The sequence below is a fragment of the Dendrobates tinctorius genome, unplaced genomic scaffold, assembly GCF_039654945.1.
Source record: "Dendrobates tinctorius isolate UK_male_01 unplaced genomic scaffold, ASM3965494v1 ptg000164l, whole genome shotgun sequence".
Classification (NCBI taxonomy): Eukaryota; Metazoa; Chordata; class Amphibia; order Anura; family Dendrobatidae; genus Dendrobates; species Dendrobates tinctorius.
In genome coordinates, this window is record NW_027361831.1 from 3,792,117 (window position 1) to 3,811,242 (window position 19,126).

The 19,126-nt window shown below is 46.5% G+C and overlaps 1 protein-coding gene across 1 annotated transcript in view; it reads left to right on the forward strand.

Moving 5' to 3' along the window:
- The window catches only part of LOC141052917 (uncharacterized), a 190,565-nt gene that overhangs the window by 42,107 nt on the left and 129,332 nt on the right, over positions 1-19,126 (forward strand). The window contains 1 exon segment of the mRNA XM_073550242.1: positions 7,864-7,922. Coding sequence (XP_073406343.1) covers positions 7,864-7,922 — 59 coding nt within the window.

A 19,126-nucleotide genomic window follows, 5' to 3' on the forward strand; every position in this document is an offset into this window, starting at 1 on the left:
GAGCCCCACACAGCCTCCCCCATATATGGCATGAACCCCACACAGCCTCCCTATATACACTACATGACCCCACACAGCCTCCCTATATACACTGCATGTGCCCCACACAGCCTCCCTATATACTGCATGAGCCTCACACAGCCTCCCTATATACTGCATGAGGCCCCCACAGCCTCCTTATATATACTGCATGAGCCCCACACAGCCTCCCTATATACACTGCATGAGCCCCACACAGCCTCCCTATATACTGCATGAGCCCCACATAGCCTCCCTATACACTGCATGAGCCCCACAGAACCTCCCTATATACACTGCATGAGCCCCACACAGCCTCCCTATATACACTGCATGAGCCCCACACAGCGACCCTATATACACTGCATGACCCCCACACAGCCTCCCTATATACATTGAATGAGCCCACACAGCCTCCCTATATACATAGAATGAGCCCCGCACAGCCTCCTTATATACACTGCATGTTGCCCCATAGCCTCCCCATGTGCAGCATGTCGCCCCCATATGCAGCACCATGTCACCCCTCTGTGCAGCACCATGTTGTCACCCCATGTGTGCAGCACCATGTCACACCGCCATAGCCTCGCCATGCCCACCCAAACAGCCAATACACATGAGAAGAAAAAAAAACACCGCATACTCACCTCGGTCCCATTCCAAGGCACTCTGCTTCTCTCCCTGCCTCCAGTGTGCGGACTCTCCGGGATACAGAGCTGACACGATGAAATGACATCATCACGCCAGCTGTTTCACACGCTGATTGGTGGAGGAAGTGGGTGGAGGCCCCTCCTCCACCAAAAGAGTCAGCGGCGCAGAGCCGCACATGGAAACAGCAAGCGGGCGGGCACCGTGTGGCCCAGGTCTGGTATAGTGCAACATTTAGTATTGAAACATTGTATCATGTTGTGTGAATAAATAGTTGTATTCAAGTGACGAGACATGTTGGGGTAGAATCGGGGGGAACACAAAGGCCAACACAGGAGGAAGTTATAGGGAGGGGAATTTTGCATATTCTGAGTTCAATATTAATGGCTCATCATCACTAGAATGACGATGTTAGCCAAGTGCTAAATTCAGATGAATTTCTGAATGATGTCCCGGGTAACCAAGCTCTCATATATTCGTATGAGTCCAAGTTCAGCCAACTGTCAGAGACTCTGAGCTCTTAGACCATGTGAATAAGATTATCCACCACCTCACCCCATTCCAATTTAGAAGGCATGGTGATTGATCTTTAATGTTTGGGGATAATCTGTCTCATTGCAGCTCAAGATACCCTAAATAGTCCCTTTGTAATGGTAGAAATAGAAATAGGGAATACTGATAGTAAAGCTGTTTCTGGAGAGTTCAGGATGTTAGTGCAGAATAACTTATTGAAGAGATCAAATAATACTTTCTACAATTTTGATATTCGAGGGCAAGACCACCAGATATGGGTCATGTTACCTACAGTGGAGTCACATCTCCAACACTTATTTGTTATTTTAGGATACATGTGATGAATGCGGTCTGGTGTCCTGTACCATCTGGAGACGATCTTGTAATTAGTTTCCTGGATGTGACATGATCTAGATAATTTGTGAGTAAGAATGAACGATTTATGCCAATCAGAAGTACAGATGTTTTTACCTAGCTCCTTCTCACATTGGTCTTGATAGGGAACATGTGTCCCCAGCACCTCCTCCCTCTTCAGAAGCCCACCTAAAAACAATGCAAAGGAAGTCTCCTCCCAATATAGATTTTTTCAAAATCAGTTAAAGGTCTGATCCACGCTTCATGGCTGGTAATTGAATGATAAAGACTATGGATACGGCGGTACTCCATTCAAGCCTGACCAGATGAACGCTCTGGTGTAATAAGACTCTCTAAGGGTTTTAAGCCACTTGGGGAGACAACCTGTCTCATCTGGGACAATGGATTATCTAGTGTGACTAGATCCTGAGGATTACAGAGTAATGCCGGGGTCAAACTTGCGAGTGTGATGCGAGAAACTTGCGCATCAACACCCGACACTGCCGCCGGCACTCAGGACTGGAGTGTGCAGCTGCATAGAAATACATGCAGCTGCACACTCCGGTCCGGGTGCCGGGTGTTGATGCGAGAGACTCGCGTGAGTTTCTCGCAAGTGTGACCCCGGCCTATAGGAGACAACGGTCCCGGAACAGATGATATTTTATATTTATTAATTATTTTGCCCAAGATAGCTAAAAGAACACGATATAGGGGTGTTAGGGGAGATGTTATGGAGATGTTATGGATCTAAAAGTATGTCAGCCCTAAAGTTGTTTAGCAAGTGGAACAGGATTTAAGTGTTCCTCCAATTCACTCAATAGTCCCTTGGAAGGCTTTATGCTGATATGCAAAATGCTATTTAATATTGATGCTCTATGGTTACCCACAAAATCTGGGACACCCATGCCCCCCGAGGTTTTAGGTCTTGAGAAAAACCGTGTATGATAATCTAGGTTTAGATGTCCCCCCCAAAAAAAATTTAGAAGAAATTTGCTTTAATGGGAGGATAATTTAATAAGGACTTGGAAGGTAATGAGAGCTGGGAGAAGTGTGGGTGGCGTATAGAATGTAAATTACATTCTTGGCGCCTGAAAGACTTGACCTTGAGTGGTAAGATTTTGGTCATAAAAACGGTGATTCTTCCGATTTTGCTTTTTATTGCTAGTTTTTCATCCACCTTCTTAGAAAAATCAAGACTGTAGAATTTAGTTTTTAAGCGAGATTGTCTTTATAAGGCTTGTCACCATGGTGGCATGGCCTTTCTCCAGTCACCTTCCACGACAGTCACCTTGGAGGTTGTCTCCTTGCCCTAATGGGGGACAGGAAACACAAAGAGGTTAAATAACCCTCCCCTTCCTGCTACCTCCAGTGCTTTTCCTGTCCCCCAGTGGGGCATGAAGAGGTTACAAGAGGGGCTGCCGTGGCCAGCGAGCGGAGCGCCTACATACTCACAAGCTGGGCAGCCGAGGTCGGGGGGTTCGCCTCTCCTCCTCCATGCTGCTGCTCCCGTCTCCACCTCCCGGTGTGACTCGGGACTTGTCCGCCCCTCCCGCACCCCCCGGAGTAAAGCGGGGCGGTATAGTGCTGGCGGGGTCCTCCGGTTAGTTCCCCGGCTTCCTCCTTCCTCACCACGCTGCTGGCCGCGCGCGCGTCGGAGGGGACGGGCTCCCGACCGGATGTGACGTCGGAGCACTTCCGGTTCGCGTCCTCCAGCAGTTCCCAGGATGGGGACGCGCGCTGCCACCCGGGGCATGGGGAAACAATGGCGGCAGGGGTCGGGTGAGAGTTCCTCCCACGGGACCAGGAGGAAGGAGGGGCACGAAACTACCAATGCTGCGACACCCATATAAGGGTGCTACAGACCCCAGGTAAGCGCAGTGTGTCTGTACTAGAGTGCTGACATGGACGGTGACAAACCCTCAACTGCTGCATCTGCGGAGCCCAGCGTTCCCCCTCCTACCGTGAGTAGCAGGGCCGGTCCCTTATCTGTGAAACCTGGTGGCACGGGTCTGAGCAAGCCTTTCTCTCTTCTTACAGGAGGACAAGGCCTCTGCCTCAAGAAACCCCCGTAAATGTGGTATCTGTGGTGCCAGGTTCCCTTCTGATTATAAGAAGAAGCTATGCCAACCTTGTACGCAAAACATTCTGCGCACCGAGCAGCCCTCCCTGTTTGACAGCATAAAAACTCTCATTAGACAGGAGGTTCAGACCTCCATGGCGGCCCAGACCCCTGTGACTCAGGGCCCTCCCCCAAAAAAGAGGAAAAAGGCACTTACGGTAGCCGATTCGGGAGAGGTCCTTTCCTCTGGGTCAGAGGATATTTGGGAAAATGAGGGCTCCACATCCACCTCCAAAACCGACGCAAAGAAATACTATTTCTCCTCTGAGGATATGGAGGAGCTGGTCTCCATGGTGAGAAATACCATGGGGGGGTTGAGGAGGAGGAGGTAAAGCTCTCAGTCCAAGATGAGATGTTTGGGGGGCTGAAACCCAGAGATAGGAAAGGGTTTCCGGTTCACGAAAACATAAAAACCTGGTAGCTCAGGAGTGGTCCTCCCCTGAGAAGGCACTTAGTTTACCCTCAGAACTAAAAAAACGCTTTCCCCTCGAGGGTGACAACTCTATTTGGGACATCCCCAAAATAGATGTTCAGGTCTCTAAAGTGACTAGAAAGACGTCCCTTCCTTTCGAAGACGCTTCCCAATTGAGGGATCCAATGGATCGTAAAATAGAAAGTCACCTTAAAAAATCCTGGGAAGCCTCTACGAACTTGCTCAAAGCAAATGTAGCTTCCACTTGCGTCACCAGATCATTGTTCTTCTGGCTTTGTATGTTAGAGAAACACCTCCTAGGGGGTACTCCCAGAGAAGAAATCTTAAATTCCCTTTCCCTGATGGGAGAAACGGTATGGGTAGCAGCAAGGTCCCTAGTCCTTTCAAATTTGCCTAGAAGGGCCCTTTTGCTGAAGTCATGGGCGGCGACATCACCTCTAAGACAAAACTCTGTGCCATCCCCTTCCAAGGGCACCACGTGTCCGGACCAGTCTTGGATGACATCCTCGAAAAGGCTTCCGAAAAAAGAAATCGCTACCCGAGCAGAGAGCCGCCAAAAGACGATTTTTTCATCCCCCACGAAAGCAGTCCTCCCAGAAGGAGTTCAGAGGGAAAGGCAAGACGGGATGATGGAGCTACCCGAAGGGGGTAGAGGGAAGAACATCCTTGTCCCTCAGCAACAGCCACCCCCGGACAAACAGTGACTCCCCGGTGGAGGGCCGACTCACTCAGTTTCTCGCCCAATGGCAGGCCACGACCTCGAACCAGTGGATCCTGCATACTATACAATTTGGGCTGAAACTGGAGTTCGAACACCCCCCCACCACTGTTTGAGAGTCACCCCTGCACAATCCCCAAATCTCCAAAAGGTTTTACTTCTTTAGATAGAAGATCTATTACGCAAAGTTGTAATCTCGTATGTACCTCAACAGGAAATAGGCAGAGGACATTTCTCCCGCCTATTCTTGGTGAAAAAGCCCTCCGGAAAGCACAGGCTTATCATAAACCTGAAACCCCTGAATCGCTTCATCAGATATCGGAGGTTCAAGATGGAGTCAGTAAAATTGGCAATCCCCCTTATTGGGCAGGGCTGGCTGATGACTACGATAGACCTAAGGGACGCTTATTACCACATCCCAATTCATCCGGATCACCAGAAGTTCCTGAGGTACGCAGTCTCCCACGACCAGGGGATCAGCCATCTTCAGTTCAATGCCCTCCCGTTTGGCGTGTCCCCGGCACCAAGGGTATTTACGAAAATTATGAGGGAAGCAGTCATTTCTATCCATCTTCAGGGAAAATGCATTGTTCCATATTTAGACGATCGGCTCATTGTTGCTCCATCGGTATCCCGGCTGAACTAGGATGTATCAAAGACCCTGCAGATGCTCGAATCCCTAGGTCGGACCTTCATCCTTCCCCAAGGAAAAAATTCCTGGGGATCCTCTTAGATTCGGAAGAGAGGGCGTCCTTTCTTCTCAAGGATCGTCAATCAGACCTTCGTCAGAGAATAATCCGGTTCAGAGAACAAAGCGCACCGACTCTGAGGGACGCCATGTCTTTCCTGGGTTCCCTGACATCGTGTATCCAGGAGGTATCCTGGGCACAGGCACATACGCGAGTCCTCCAATCATACGTCCTGATAAACACAAGGAAGTATCAGAACAATCTGTCAAAAAGGATTCCACTTCCAGGACACGTAAAATCGGCCGTCTTGTGGTGGCTGAATTACCGGAACTTGAGACGAGGAATAAGCTGGGACCAGCTTCCTCTGAAAATACTGTGTACCGATGCCAGTCTGAGAGGTTGGGGAGCCGTGGCGGAGGAGTCGTACTTCCAGGGACAATGGTCCCAGAGCATAAAAACCATATCCTCAAATCTAAGGGAATTGAAGGCAGTGGAAGAAGCACTAAAAGCCGCGTCATCCCTTGTCCAGAACCATCACGTTTGGATATACTCCGACAATGTAACTCAGACACCAGGGGGGCACGAAGTATGCCAGTTTGAAGGCCGTGGCAGCAAGAATTTTCCTCTGGGCAGAAAAGCACCTATTATCCATCTCTGCGGTACACCTGAAAGGGTCGGAAAACATCCAGGCAGACTTCCTAAGCAGGAAGGACGTCCATCCGGGAGAGTGGTGTCTGAATCAGGAGGTCTTCCAGTTTTTGACCTTGAGATGGGGAGACCCATAAGTCGACCTATTTGCGAATGCGGAAAACGCAAAAATGACAATCTATTTCTCCCTCAGTCCCACGTATGGAGCCCGGGGGACAGATGCGTTCGCCCATCCGTGGGTCTTCAGACTGGCCTACGCTTTTCCACCAATCCCTATGCTGGAAAGGACGCTGCAGAAGATCAGATCAGACAAGGTCACGACAATCCTGGTGGCTCCAATGTGGCCAGGACGGAGCTGGTACAGTGCTCTATTGGACATGGCCCTGGAAGGTCCCTTGCTTCTACCCCAAAAGACTGACCTCCTTTTCCAGGGTCCCTTACTGCACCTAAACCCCAGCAAACTAGGTCTAGCAGCTTGGTTATTGAGGCCAACATTCTGAAGGCCAAAGGGCTATCGGATGAAGTAATCCGGACCTTTCAAAAAAGTAGAAAGCCGATAACAAATGCCATATACGGCAAAATATGGAAGAAATTCTCTTCCTGGTGTCTTCCTGAGGTCCCTGACCCCTTCCATCCCAATATTGCCCAGGTCCTAGATTTTCTGCAGAAAGGGTTAGAGCTAGGACTTACTCCAAGCACTCTAAGGGTACAGGTATCTGCCCTTAGGTCCTTTTTTGACCAGGACCTGGCCAGGCACCATTGGGTTAAACGATTCATGACCGCTGCAAACAGAGTACGGCCTACACTTCCTACCCGGGTTCCCCCCTGGGATCTTAATATAGTGCTGAATAGCCTAACACAGGCCCCGTTTGAGCCCCTGTCGGAAATTTCATTGAGAATCCTCACACTTAAAACAGTTTTTCTCGTAGCAATCACCACTGCTAGGCGAGTAGGGGAACTACAGGCCCTATCGGTACAGGAACCATACCTCCTACTCAACTCGGACAGTATATTACTGCGCCTAGACCCCTCCTTTATGCCCAAAGTGGTGTCAGACTTTCATAGAGGTCAGGATATCGTGTTGCCCTCATTTTGCCCAAATCCTTCAAATACGAAGGAAGAAAAGTTCCACACCCTAGATGTCCGCAGGGTGGTTCTCCATTATCTTGAACTAACCAAGGATTGGAGAATCGACCAGAACCTGTTCATTCAATATTCAGGATGGAACAGGGGAAAGAAGGCGGCAAAAAACACGATAGCAAGCTGGATCAAGCAGTCCATCTTCCTGGTATATTCCTCAAGAGATCTCGATCAGTCACTACATCATGGGCAGCAAGAGGGAACGCGTCTTCGGAGCAGATATGCAGAGCTGCCACCTGGTCCTCTGTACACACCTTTACCAGACACTGCAGCCTGAATTTTAATAGGGATCTAACATTTGGCAGGCGTGTTCTGCAAGCCGTGGTCCCTCCCTAAAAAATTATTGTTGGTATAACTCCAAGGTGACTTTCGTGGAAGGTGACTGGAGAAAATAGAATTAGACTTACCGGTAATTCGGTTTCTAGGAACCTTCCATGACAGCACTAATTTACCTCCCTACTTTACCGGATGATTCCTGCTTTACTGGCGGTAACTATTCATGCTAGAATGTCCAGAAAAAACACTGGAGGTAGCAAGAAGGGGAGGGTTATTTAACCTCTTTGTGTTTCCTGTCCCCCACTAGGGCAAGGAGACAACCTCCAAGGTGACTGTCGTGGAAGGTTCCTAGAAACCGAATTACCGGTAAGTCTAATTCTATTTTCCAAACATTGAGATTTTTGGGGGGCTTCAGTATGTTAAAATGTTAGTTATGTTGTTGAATAAAAGGAATAAGGGAGAGTAAATGGCAAAGTTTTTCAGCTGGTTGGATGGTGTATGGCTCATGTTGGAGAAAGGGATGTCCGGTCTGGTGTGAGGTGATTGAGAAGTTTGTAAGGAAGCATGATTTACTGAGTGTCCCAATGAATGATTTTAGAATGGCTAAGAATGTGATGGAAAAGATATCTAGAAATGAGGTGGAGTGTAATATTGTGAGGTTCAGAGGAAATTAAGTTTCGGTTTCATGGAAGCAAAGGGATATTGTATGGAGGGCCTTGCACAATATTTTGCCTGTGAGACAGGTTCAGAAGAGTAGGGATCCAATCAAAATGGACGTGTGTCCAAGAGAAGGATACGGTGGCTGTGAGACTATGTGGCATACGATGTGGGACTGTGATTATGCATGCAGTGTGTGGAAGAATAGAAAAAGAAGACAAAGACCAACCATAAGTCCCAAGAATATAATATATAGTATATTAATATGACAGTAAGATTAATAATGAAGAAAAAATCAATGTATAGATAAAAATCAGTATATACTGAAAAGGTGCGCTACTATCCAGATAAAATGACATATTGATAATGTGCAAAAAGATGATGAAATCACAATGCTGTGCAATATAACATCATGGGCATAAAATGTGTAACCCAGCAAGGGTATAGATATAGTGCATATATACACAATGTGCACAGTGCAAAAGTAAGTAAAGTGCAAGTGCTAAAGGACACCAATAGGTGTCAGTGTGAAGGCACACTACACAAGGACCAAGACAAAAAAACGTAATAAGAGTAGAAAGGGTATAGGGCCAAGGTTATATATTGACTCACAAAGTTAAATTCTCCTGGATAGGCGTCCTCCTCAACGCGCGTTTCGGCACGCTGCCTTTGTCAGGAGGTCAGTGTGTGGAAGAGTGTAGGCGGTTTGTGTAAAGAGTTAGCGGGTGTGAGTTTTATTGATTGGCGTATTGCAGTGTTTGGGATTGGTGTGTGTAGTCGTGTGAAAGATAAGAGTATTATGGTTAATTATGGCTTATGTGATGGAGAGTTTATGGGATGTGAGAAACTTAGGACTTTTCAAAGAGAAGCATGTACCTGTGAATGAGTGTGTTAGGTCAGAGTCACACTAAAGTACAATACGGCCAAGTGCTATGCAAAAAAACATTGCATAGCATTTGGCTGAGTGTTACTCTATGGGGCAGCTCACATCTGCAATTATTTTCTCATGCAGAATCAGCATGCGAGAACAGTCGCAGCATGCTGCAATTGGCACCAAGACTCGGTCGAGTCTCGGCTCATTTGCACTCATATGATTTTATGGGTGTGAGTGACAAAGCGCACTCCCCTCAGATATCATCTGAGTGCGGTGCAATATACATCGACGCCGCCAGTGGAGGAGATGGTGAAATTACTTTTTCTGCCTTCTCTGCAGCTGTGCGAGAGGATCGGAGCACAGTAGTATGACACTCGGCTCTCGCTCATAGCAGAGCAGGAACAGAGGGTCATTAGCATCTCACATCGGATGCTATATGCTAGTGTGACTCCAGCCTTAGGCTGATCCTTTCTACGTTATTCTTGATTTATAAATTAGACAGCAAATGCAGTGGTGGGTCTGATGCAGAGTTGGAAGTTTAAAAAATGGCGGCACCTGATCAAATATCAGTGAGTTAATTGATCTTTAGAGAGTTTTCATTTCCAAGAGATGTGCGAATTGTAGCAAGGAATGTATGAAGCCGGGTGTGCCATGTATGCATCTGAAGACCTTGTCCAATGACTCCATCATTGATTTGTCCACAGCTATTCTCCTATTGCCTTCCAGTGTTGTTAACAACTTCCAGTTTGTTGCCGTCAACCTCAGATTTGTCTCGGTTGTACCTGACGGTGGTCAATGTCTTTTATATTCTTTGCATTGATTAGGTAGTGCCATGTTCGAGCTCCTGCTCCGCGCACGTTGAACACACGGCTCCGCTTGGTACACCTTGTACGCACTCGTCTCTGCTCCGTACACAAACGGCTCTGCTCCATTCCATGCAAACCCACATGGCTCCGCTCAGTACATATGGCTCCGCACACATTATACACACAGCCCCGCTCACACAACTCCGCTCCGTACACATTGTATGCCACAGCTCCACACCTTGTGCACACACGGTTCCACTCCATACACCTCGTACACACACGGCTCTGCTCCATACACCTCGTACACACACGGCTCCGCTCCGTACACCTCATACACACACGGCTCCGCTCCGTACACCTCGTACACACGGCTCTGCTCTGTACACCTTGTACACACGTGGCTCTGTTTTGTACATCTCGTATACACACGGCTCCCCTCCGTACACCTTGTACACATGCAGCTCTGCTCCGTACACCTCGTACACACGCGGCTCCGCTCCGTACACCTCGTACACACACGGCTCCGCTCCGTACACCTCGTATATACACGGCTCCGCTCCGTACACCTCGTATATACACGGCTCCGCTCCGTACACCTCGTATATACACGGCTCCGCTCCGTACACCTCGTACACACGTGGCTCTGTTCTGTACAAATCGTACACACACGGCTCCCCTTCGTACACCTCGTACACACACGGCTCCGCTCCGTACACCTCGTATATACACGGCTCCGCTCCGTACACCTCGTACACACGTGGCTCTGTTCTGTACATCTCGTACACACACGGCTCCCCTTCGTACACCTCGTACACACCCGGCTCCGCTCCGTACACCTCGTACACACACGGCTCCGCTCCGTACACCTCGTATATACACGGCTCCGCTCCGTACACCTCGTACACACGTGGCTCTGTTCTGTACATCTCGTACACACACGGCTCCCCTTCGTACACCTCGTACACACCCGGCTCCGCTCCGTACACCTCGTACACACACGGCTCCGCTCCGTACACCTCGTACACACGCGGCTCGGCTCCGTACACACACGGCTCCGCTCCGTACACCTCGCACACACACGGCTCTGCTACATCCACCCTGTAAACCCCTCCTGACCCCACACAGAAACTTCCCCTCATCCAGCACCATGACAACCAGCACAGCAGAGTCCTGCATACACTGAGGCCCCTGATCATGTGACCCCTGACTCCTCCCCTCCTGTGACCTCATCCCAGGTCCTGTGCGCACAGAGCAGCCATATATGTGGAGTGCAGCTCTGCAGGTGGAGGTAGGTGCTGGAGATTCCCCATTACTGGGCTGCACAGGGGGCAGTAACCCCTCCATTACTGGGCTCAGGGGGCAGTAACCCCTCCATTACTGGGCACAGGGGCAGTAACCCCTTCAGTGCTGAGACTATTTTGGTGTTTTCTGTTGCTTCTTTATATGACTCCTGGTGATTTGCTCCTTTCCCTCTGATATCTACGCTCCAAATATAAAAGACAGGAAAAATGGAAACCTGTATTGCTCCCATAATGTAATGTTCCCCCAGTACCGCCATCACCCACACACAGTATTAGGTTCCCACCAGGGCTGGTTTTAGACAAAGTGGGACCCCAAATGCTCACATATTGCACCATCACACAGAAATATTTCTGTTGTATTTACAAGTGCTAAGTTCAGGCCTGTAAACTAGTGCGATCAACACTGAAGTCGTTCGACTCTTGTTTCTTGGCCTCTTTAGACCAGGTGCACATGATCAGGAATTGGCAGCACTTGTCCGCTGCCGGCTATTGAATGCAGGTGAACCCGCATGTGATCACTGAACCGTGCAGAATCACCGCGTCCATTGCATTGTACAGATGACAATTATATTGCGGAGACTGAGCGTCTCCATGAGGTAAATAGACATGCTGCAGTTTGGAAAGATGCGCTGCATGTACAGCTCCGTGGGTGAGCCGTGGGCATCTGTTCCCGCATAGTGGGCATGGGAGTTCTTGAAATCCCATCCACTATGCTGTAAAATCTGGACTTTGCACAAGTACACAGCATCCAACCTGCAGCGTTTACTGACCGTGTGCATCTACCCTTACTCTGGCTGAGGAAGAATGACTGGTACAGGTAGTCTTCAATAAGGTATAATGCAGGTCCCATATAATACAAGTAGTAAAATGCACTCCTCGTAACATAGTTGGCAAGACCAAAGAAAGACATTTGTCCATCCAGTTCAGCCTATATTCCATCAGAATAAATCCCCAGATCTACGTCCTTCTAAACCTAATAACTGTAAGATACATTATTGTTACACTCCAGGAAGACTCTCCAGTTCTCTTGCTGACAACTTTATCTTCCAAAAGGTACGGGAGAAAACAAGGGGATCTGCTACCTTGGATCTAATCTTCATAAACAGGGTGGAAATGGTTGAGGAGGTAAGAGTAGCTGGGACCCTAGGAGGTAGCGACCATGCTATTTTAGAATTTTGGAGAACTAGAGGAGGAAGACCTGTGAAGACTCAGACGTCAAGGTTAGATTTCAGAAAGGCAGATTTTAAGGGACTCAGAAAGAGAATTGGAGGGATCCAATGGCTGGATATCCTTAAGGACAAAAATGACCAAGAAGGATGGGAAATGGATGAACACAGAACTTAAGCACATGCTAAAAAAGGAAGAAATAAATATTTATAAAATGGAAAGGGGGAGGCATATCTAAAGAAGAATATAATGCTGTCTGCAGAACCTGCAGGGCACAAATCAGATTATCTAAAGCTGACAATGAATTGAGGCTCGCAAGAGACGTCAAAAGCAATAAAAAAGGATTTTGGGGATATGTCAAAAGTAAAAGAAAAGTCAAAGATGCTATAGGATTTTTACAGGATGAAAATGATGAAATGGTAAGACAGGATGTTGAGAAGGCCAAACTTTTAAATTCCTATTTTGCATCTGTTTTCTCTCAGAAAGAAAATGTAGCATCAACTGTTCTTCACTGTCCTATTAAGGGAATAGAAGAATCCAGGATATCTGTAAACAGAAAGATAGTGAGGAAACACTTAGCTAACCTAAATGAATTCAAGTCTCCAGGTCCAGATGAATTACACCCCAGAGTACTGAAGGAGATAGTAGAAGAAATTTTTGAACCCCTCTCCATAATCTTTGAAAATTCTTGGAGAACAGAAGAAGACCAAGAAGACTGGAGAAGAGCAAATGTTGTTCCTATCTTCAAAAGGGGGAAGAAGGTGGACCCAGGCAACTTTAGGCCGGTGAGTCTATACCAGGAAAGATCTTTGAACAAATTATTAAACAACATGTATGTGAGTACCTGGAAAAGAATTAAGTGATTAAACAGAGTCAGCATCGGTTTGTAACTAATAAGTCATGTCAGACTAACTTAATTTCCTTCTATGACAGAATCACTGACTGGGTGGATCAGGGAAATGCTGTAGATATAGTATATCTTTACTTCAGCAAAGCATTTGTCAAAGTATCTCACACCATCCTTATTGAAAAAATGACTAAGTATGGAATTGGCAAGGCAAATATTAGGTGGATTCATAACTGGCTTAGTGATCGGACCCCAAGAGTGGTCGTAAATGGCTGCACATCCAGTTGGAAGAATGTCTCAAGTGGGGTACCACAGGGCTCTGTCCTGGGCCCTGTATTGTTCAACATCTTTATCAATGATTTAGATGAAGGAATTGAGGGTAAACTGATTAAATTTGCTGATGACACAAAGCTAAAAGGGATAGCTAATACTAGAGAAGAGGGAGAGAGGATTCAAAAGATATAAATAAACTGGAGTAGTGGGCAGCAACTAACAGAATGGTTTTTAACAGGGAAAAATGCAAAGTACTACATCTGGGCAATAAAAATGAAAAAAACATATACAGAATGGGAGGAATAGGGCTAAGCAACAGCACATGTGAAAAAGACTTTGGTATACTAATAGATCACAGACTGAATATGAGTCAACAGTGTGATGCAGCAGCAAAAAAGGCAAATGCAATTCTAGGATGTATTAACAGAAGCATACAGTCTAGATCACGTGAAGTCATTATTTCCCTCTACTCCTCTTTGGTCAGACCTCATCTGGAATACTGTGTCCAGTTTTGGGTGCCACATTTTAAAAAAGACATCAACAAACTGGAGCAAGTTCAGAAAAGAGTGTCCAGAATGGTGACCGGTCTGCAAACCCTGTCTTATGAGGAAAGGTTGCATGATTTGGGAATGTTTAGCTTGCAAAAGAGAAGACTGAGAGGAAACTTTATAGCTGTCTACAAATATCTCAAGGGCTGTCACATTGTAGAAGGATCATCTTTATTCTCATTTGCACAAGGAAAGACTAGAAGCAATGGGATGAAACTGAATGGGAGGAGACACAGATTAGATATTAGAAAAAACTTTTTGACAGAGTGATCAATGAGTGGAATAGGCTGCCACGAGAGGAGGTGAGCTCTCCTTCAATAGAAGTCAAACAGAGGCTGGACAGACATCTTTCTGGGATGTTTTAGTGAATCCTGCGTTGAGCAGGGGGTTGGACCAGATGGCCCAGGAGGTCCCTTCCAACTCTACGATTCTATGATTCTATGACATCCAGGCCTCTCTCGAACCCCTCGACTGAGTTCACCATCACCACCTCCTTAGGCAAGGAATTCCAGATTCTCACTGCCCTAACACTAAAGAATCCTCTTCTATGTTGGTGGAAAAACCTTCTCTGCCCCAGATGCAGAGAATGCCCCCTTGTGACCGCCACCTTCCTTGGTATAAACAGATCCTCAGAGAGATATTTGTATTGTCCCCTTATACATGGTCATTAGATCGCCCCTCAGTCGTCTTTTTTCTAGAGGAAATAATCCTAATTTTGGTCCTTGATAGAGTATAATGCAGCCCCACTCATATAGTATAATGCAGCCCCTCTCAGAGTATAATGCAGCCCCCCACACAGTATAATGCAGCCCTTTCAGAGTATAATGTAGCCCAAAACTCATAGTATAATACAGCCCCACACACAGTATAATGCAGCTCCCCCAGAGTATAATGCAGCCCCCCACAAACATACAGTATAGTTCAGCCCCCTCACACACACAGTATAATGCAGCCCCCCCACACACAGTATAGTGCAGCCCCACACACACAGTATAATGCAGCCCCCCCCGCACACAGTATAGTGCAGCCCCCTGAGAATAATGCAACCCCCCACATACAGTATAGTGCAGCACCACCCACAAACACACAGTTTAATTCAGCCCCCTCCACAAACACAGTATATTGCAGCACCCCCACACACATAGCGTAAAGCAGTCCCCCCCACATAGTATAATTCAGCCCCCCCCACAAACACACAGTATAGTGCAGCTTCCACACGTACACACAGTATAATGCAGCCCCCACACGTACACACAGTATAGTGAAGCCCCTACATACACAGTATAGTGCAGCCTCCCCACACAGTATAGTGCAGTCCCCCCACAGACAGTATTGTGCAGAACACACTCACACTATAATGCATACAAACACTATAATATATGAACATAATGGTCATATAGTCCCGCAACTATATTAAAACCAAAAAGTGTTTCTCACAAAATTTAGTAAACAGTCAATTTTATTAGAACAACTAAGGCATAATACAAACAAGTAAACAATAGGTGCCTCAAACCAAAAAACAAGGAGGAGTCAGCTGAAAAAGAGGTTACATAAATACCCAGGAAAGGAAACAAGTCACAAACAAGTTACAATAAGTTACTTCATCCTGCATGGGAGTAATCAGTATATCAAATTGACCACTGGAGAGATTCCATTATGCCTGTACTAAGCCCAAACACATAGCTCTGTTCCATTGCTCTCATTACAATGTATCCAAATTTGGGATACTAGTATAACTTACATGTCAAAAGTGCCAGCACACTTTCAATGCACAACAGTGTGAAAACCCCTCATGCGAGACTAGACATAGTTGGGCTTGGCTGCACCCCGAAAAATATATTGTGCAAAACATACAAAAATAGTGAGGTATTTGTTGATATTTTGGCCAAAATACTTAAGCCCGTGACCTGCGCAAAAGGGCCCCACGCCTACGGAGTATTCACACTGTTATGCATTGAGAGTGTGCTGGCCAGCCCACCTAATCGAAATGTAGTGACTAATAGGCTGTGAACCAGACACTGTGCAGTACCCTTGTGTGAACAATGCCCTATGTGGGCCTTTATTGTTTCAATTGTATACTGGGCAGGAGAGTGGCTGTTGATCTGGTATTTTGCACCTGTGTTGCTGACATCTTGCTTTATGGGCTGGCTGCACCCTGTAGTGCATTTGTTCCAAGATCAGATCCAATTTGTTTATTTTACCAAGGGTAACGGGAGAAATTGGACCCCAAAAGTTGTTGCACAATTTGTCCTGCGTACGTTGATACCCCATATGTGCAGGTAAACCACTGTTTGTGTACATTTCAGAGCTCAGAAGGGAAGGAGCGCCATTTGACTTTTCAATGCAAAATTGGCTGGAATTGAGATCAGACGCCATGTTGCGTTTGGAGAGCTTCTGATGTGCCTAAACAGTGGTAACCCCCCAGAAGTGACACCATTTTGGAAAGTAGACTCCCTAAGGAACTTATTTAGATGTGTGGTGAGCACTTTGAACCCCCAAGTGCTTCACAGAATTTTATAATGTAGAGCCATAAAAATAAAAAATCATATTTTTTTTCACAAAAATGATCTTTTCGCCCCCAATTTTTATTTTCCCAAGGGTAACAGGAGAAATTGGACCCCAAAAGTTGTTGTGCAATTTGTCCTGAGTATGATGATTCCCCATATGTGGGGGTAAACCACTGTTTGTGCGCATGGCAGAGCTCAAAAGGGAAGGAGTGCCATTTGACTATTCAATGCAAAAGATATTAGACGCATGTCACGTTTGGAGAGCCCTTGATGTGCCTAAACAGGGGAGCCCCCTAATTTTAACTCCAACCCTAACACAAACATAACCCTAACACACCCCTAACCCTAATCCCAACACTAACTTTAGCCCCAACTGTTATGAATGAGTCACCGGAGGAGGAAAAAACAAAAGTGCAAGCTAAGTCCAGAAAATCGGAGAGGTTGGTAGCTAGCGGATTGCAGACCCCTGATCCTATTCACAACAACTAACAGTAGCCGTGGAGTGTTCCTACGGTGGTCCTAGACGCCTCTTCACAGCCGGAGAACTAAATAAGCCTAAAGAAAGAAAGGGGAAATCTAAACTGCCCCAGAGCAGACCCCAAAGCAATAGACAGCCCTCAACATGTATTGTCGGTGAAAACCCAAACACAGACAAAAAGACAGGCAGAGCAAACGATGGGGCCCAACTAACTAGATAGGAAAGGACAGAAAAGATGCTGGCTGCAATCCGCAAAAACCCTACCAAAAATGTCCCAACACGTCTGATAGGAAAAACGGCCCTGAAGTCACTAGACTTCAAAATCCCTATATCAGCACTCCGATATATTCTGAAGACAGAGCAAAAGAGATTTAACCGATCAGGGACAAAAATGGAAATTCAGCAGAGCCCCAGCCGGGGCTGGCAGATCACAAAACTAAGCAAATCAGACAAAATCTCATGGAACAATAACAGAGCAAAACTTCGCTTTAGAAGACAGGAACTGAACTGGAGGCCAGAGCTCAGAGCAGAGAAATCACCAGCAACCCTACAGGGCATCGGCTGCCTTATATCCACTCAGAGATTCCGGATGTCCAATCGCAATCCACCTGTTCAGGTGACAGATTTCTCCCATCCAAATCAGTTTCACCACCTCCTTTCACCAGCAGAGGGAGTTTATCGGACATCAAAGATGAACGAGAAAATGAGCTCACAACACCCAACCCTAAACCTAACTTTAGCTGCAACCTTAACCTTAACCTCAACCCTAACCCTAATAGGAAAATGGAAATAAATACTTTTTTATTTTATTATTTTTCCCTAAGGGGGTGATAAAGGGGCTTGTGATTTACTATTTATAGCGGGTGTTTATAGCAGGTTTTTTATGTTTGGCTGCTGTCACACACTAAAACACGCTTTTTAATGTAAAAAGTAGTTTTTGCATCACCATGTTTTGAGAGCTATAATTTTTTCTATATTTTGGCCCACACAGTCATGTGAGGTCTTGTTTTTTTGCCGGAGGAGTCGACGTTTATATCGGTACCACTTTCGTGCACATGACATTTTTTGATCGCTTTTTATTCTGACTTTTGGGAGGCAGAATGAACAAAAAACAGCAATTCATGAATTTCTTTTGTGGGGCGTTTATACCGTTCCGCGTGTGGTAAAATTGATAAAATTTTATTCTTTGGATCAGTACGATGACAGTGATACCACATTTATATCATTTTTTTATGTTTTGGCGCTTTTATACAAAAACTATTTTATTTTTGCATCGCTTTATTCTGAGAGCTATAACTTTTTTTATTTTCCCGGTGATGGAGCTGTATGGTGGCTTGTTTTTTGCGGGACAAGATGATGTTTTCAGCGGTACCATGTTTATTTATATCCGTCTTTTTGATTGCGTGTTATTTCACTTTTTGTTCGGCGGTATGATGATAAAGCATTGTTTTTTTGCCTTGTTTTTTTTAATGGTGTTCACTAAAGAAGTTAACTAGTGGGACAGTTTTATAGGTGGGGTCGTTACGGACGTGGCGATACTAAATATGTGTACTTTTATTGTTTCAATTTTTTTTAATTTAAATATTTATTTTTTATAAAAACTATAGAGGGCGCTGGTAACTAAAATAGAAGGCGGGGACACTTGCTGCAAACAGGAACACACGCTACCAAGGTGATCAATCTATATATATAATTGCCTTAAATTGTTTGTCATCCACTTCCGTCTGGATGTCCCCGAATCCCACAATCCACCGCGCCGACCGGAAGTACGCCAACCGCCATATTGAAATACCCAATGATGGTTATTTCAATATGGCACCCGCTGGTGGTACCAGGCCCTTCCACAGTACCACCAGTGTTCCATTGCCGTGACCCCCCCCGCCGCCAGACCCCCCCACCGCTACCGCTGCTGGACCCGCCGCCGATGGACCCACCGCTGCCTGCCCACCCACCTCCTTCACAGCCGGCAGGAAAGAGCCGCCGCCTGGACCCCCCTGCCGCTGGACCTGCTGCCGCTGGACCTGCCACTGCCTGCCCACCATGTACATACACACACACAAATGTACACACACATGTACTCACATACACACACACACACATGTACTCACATAC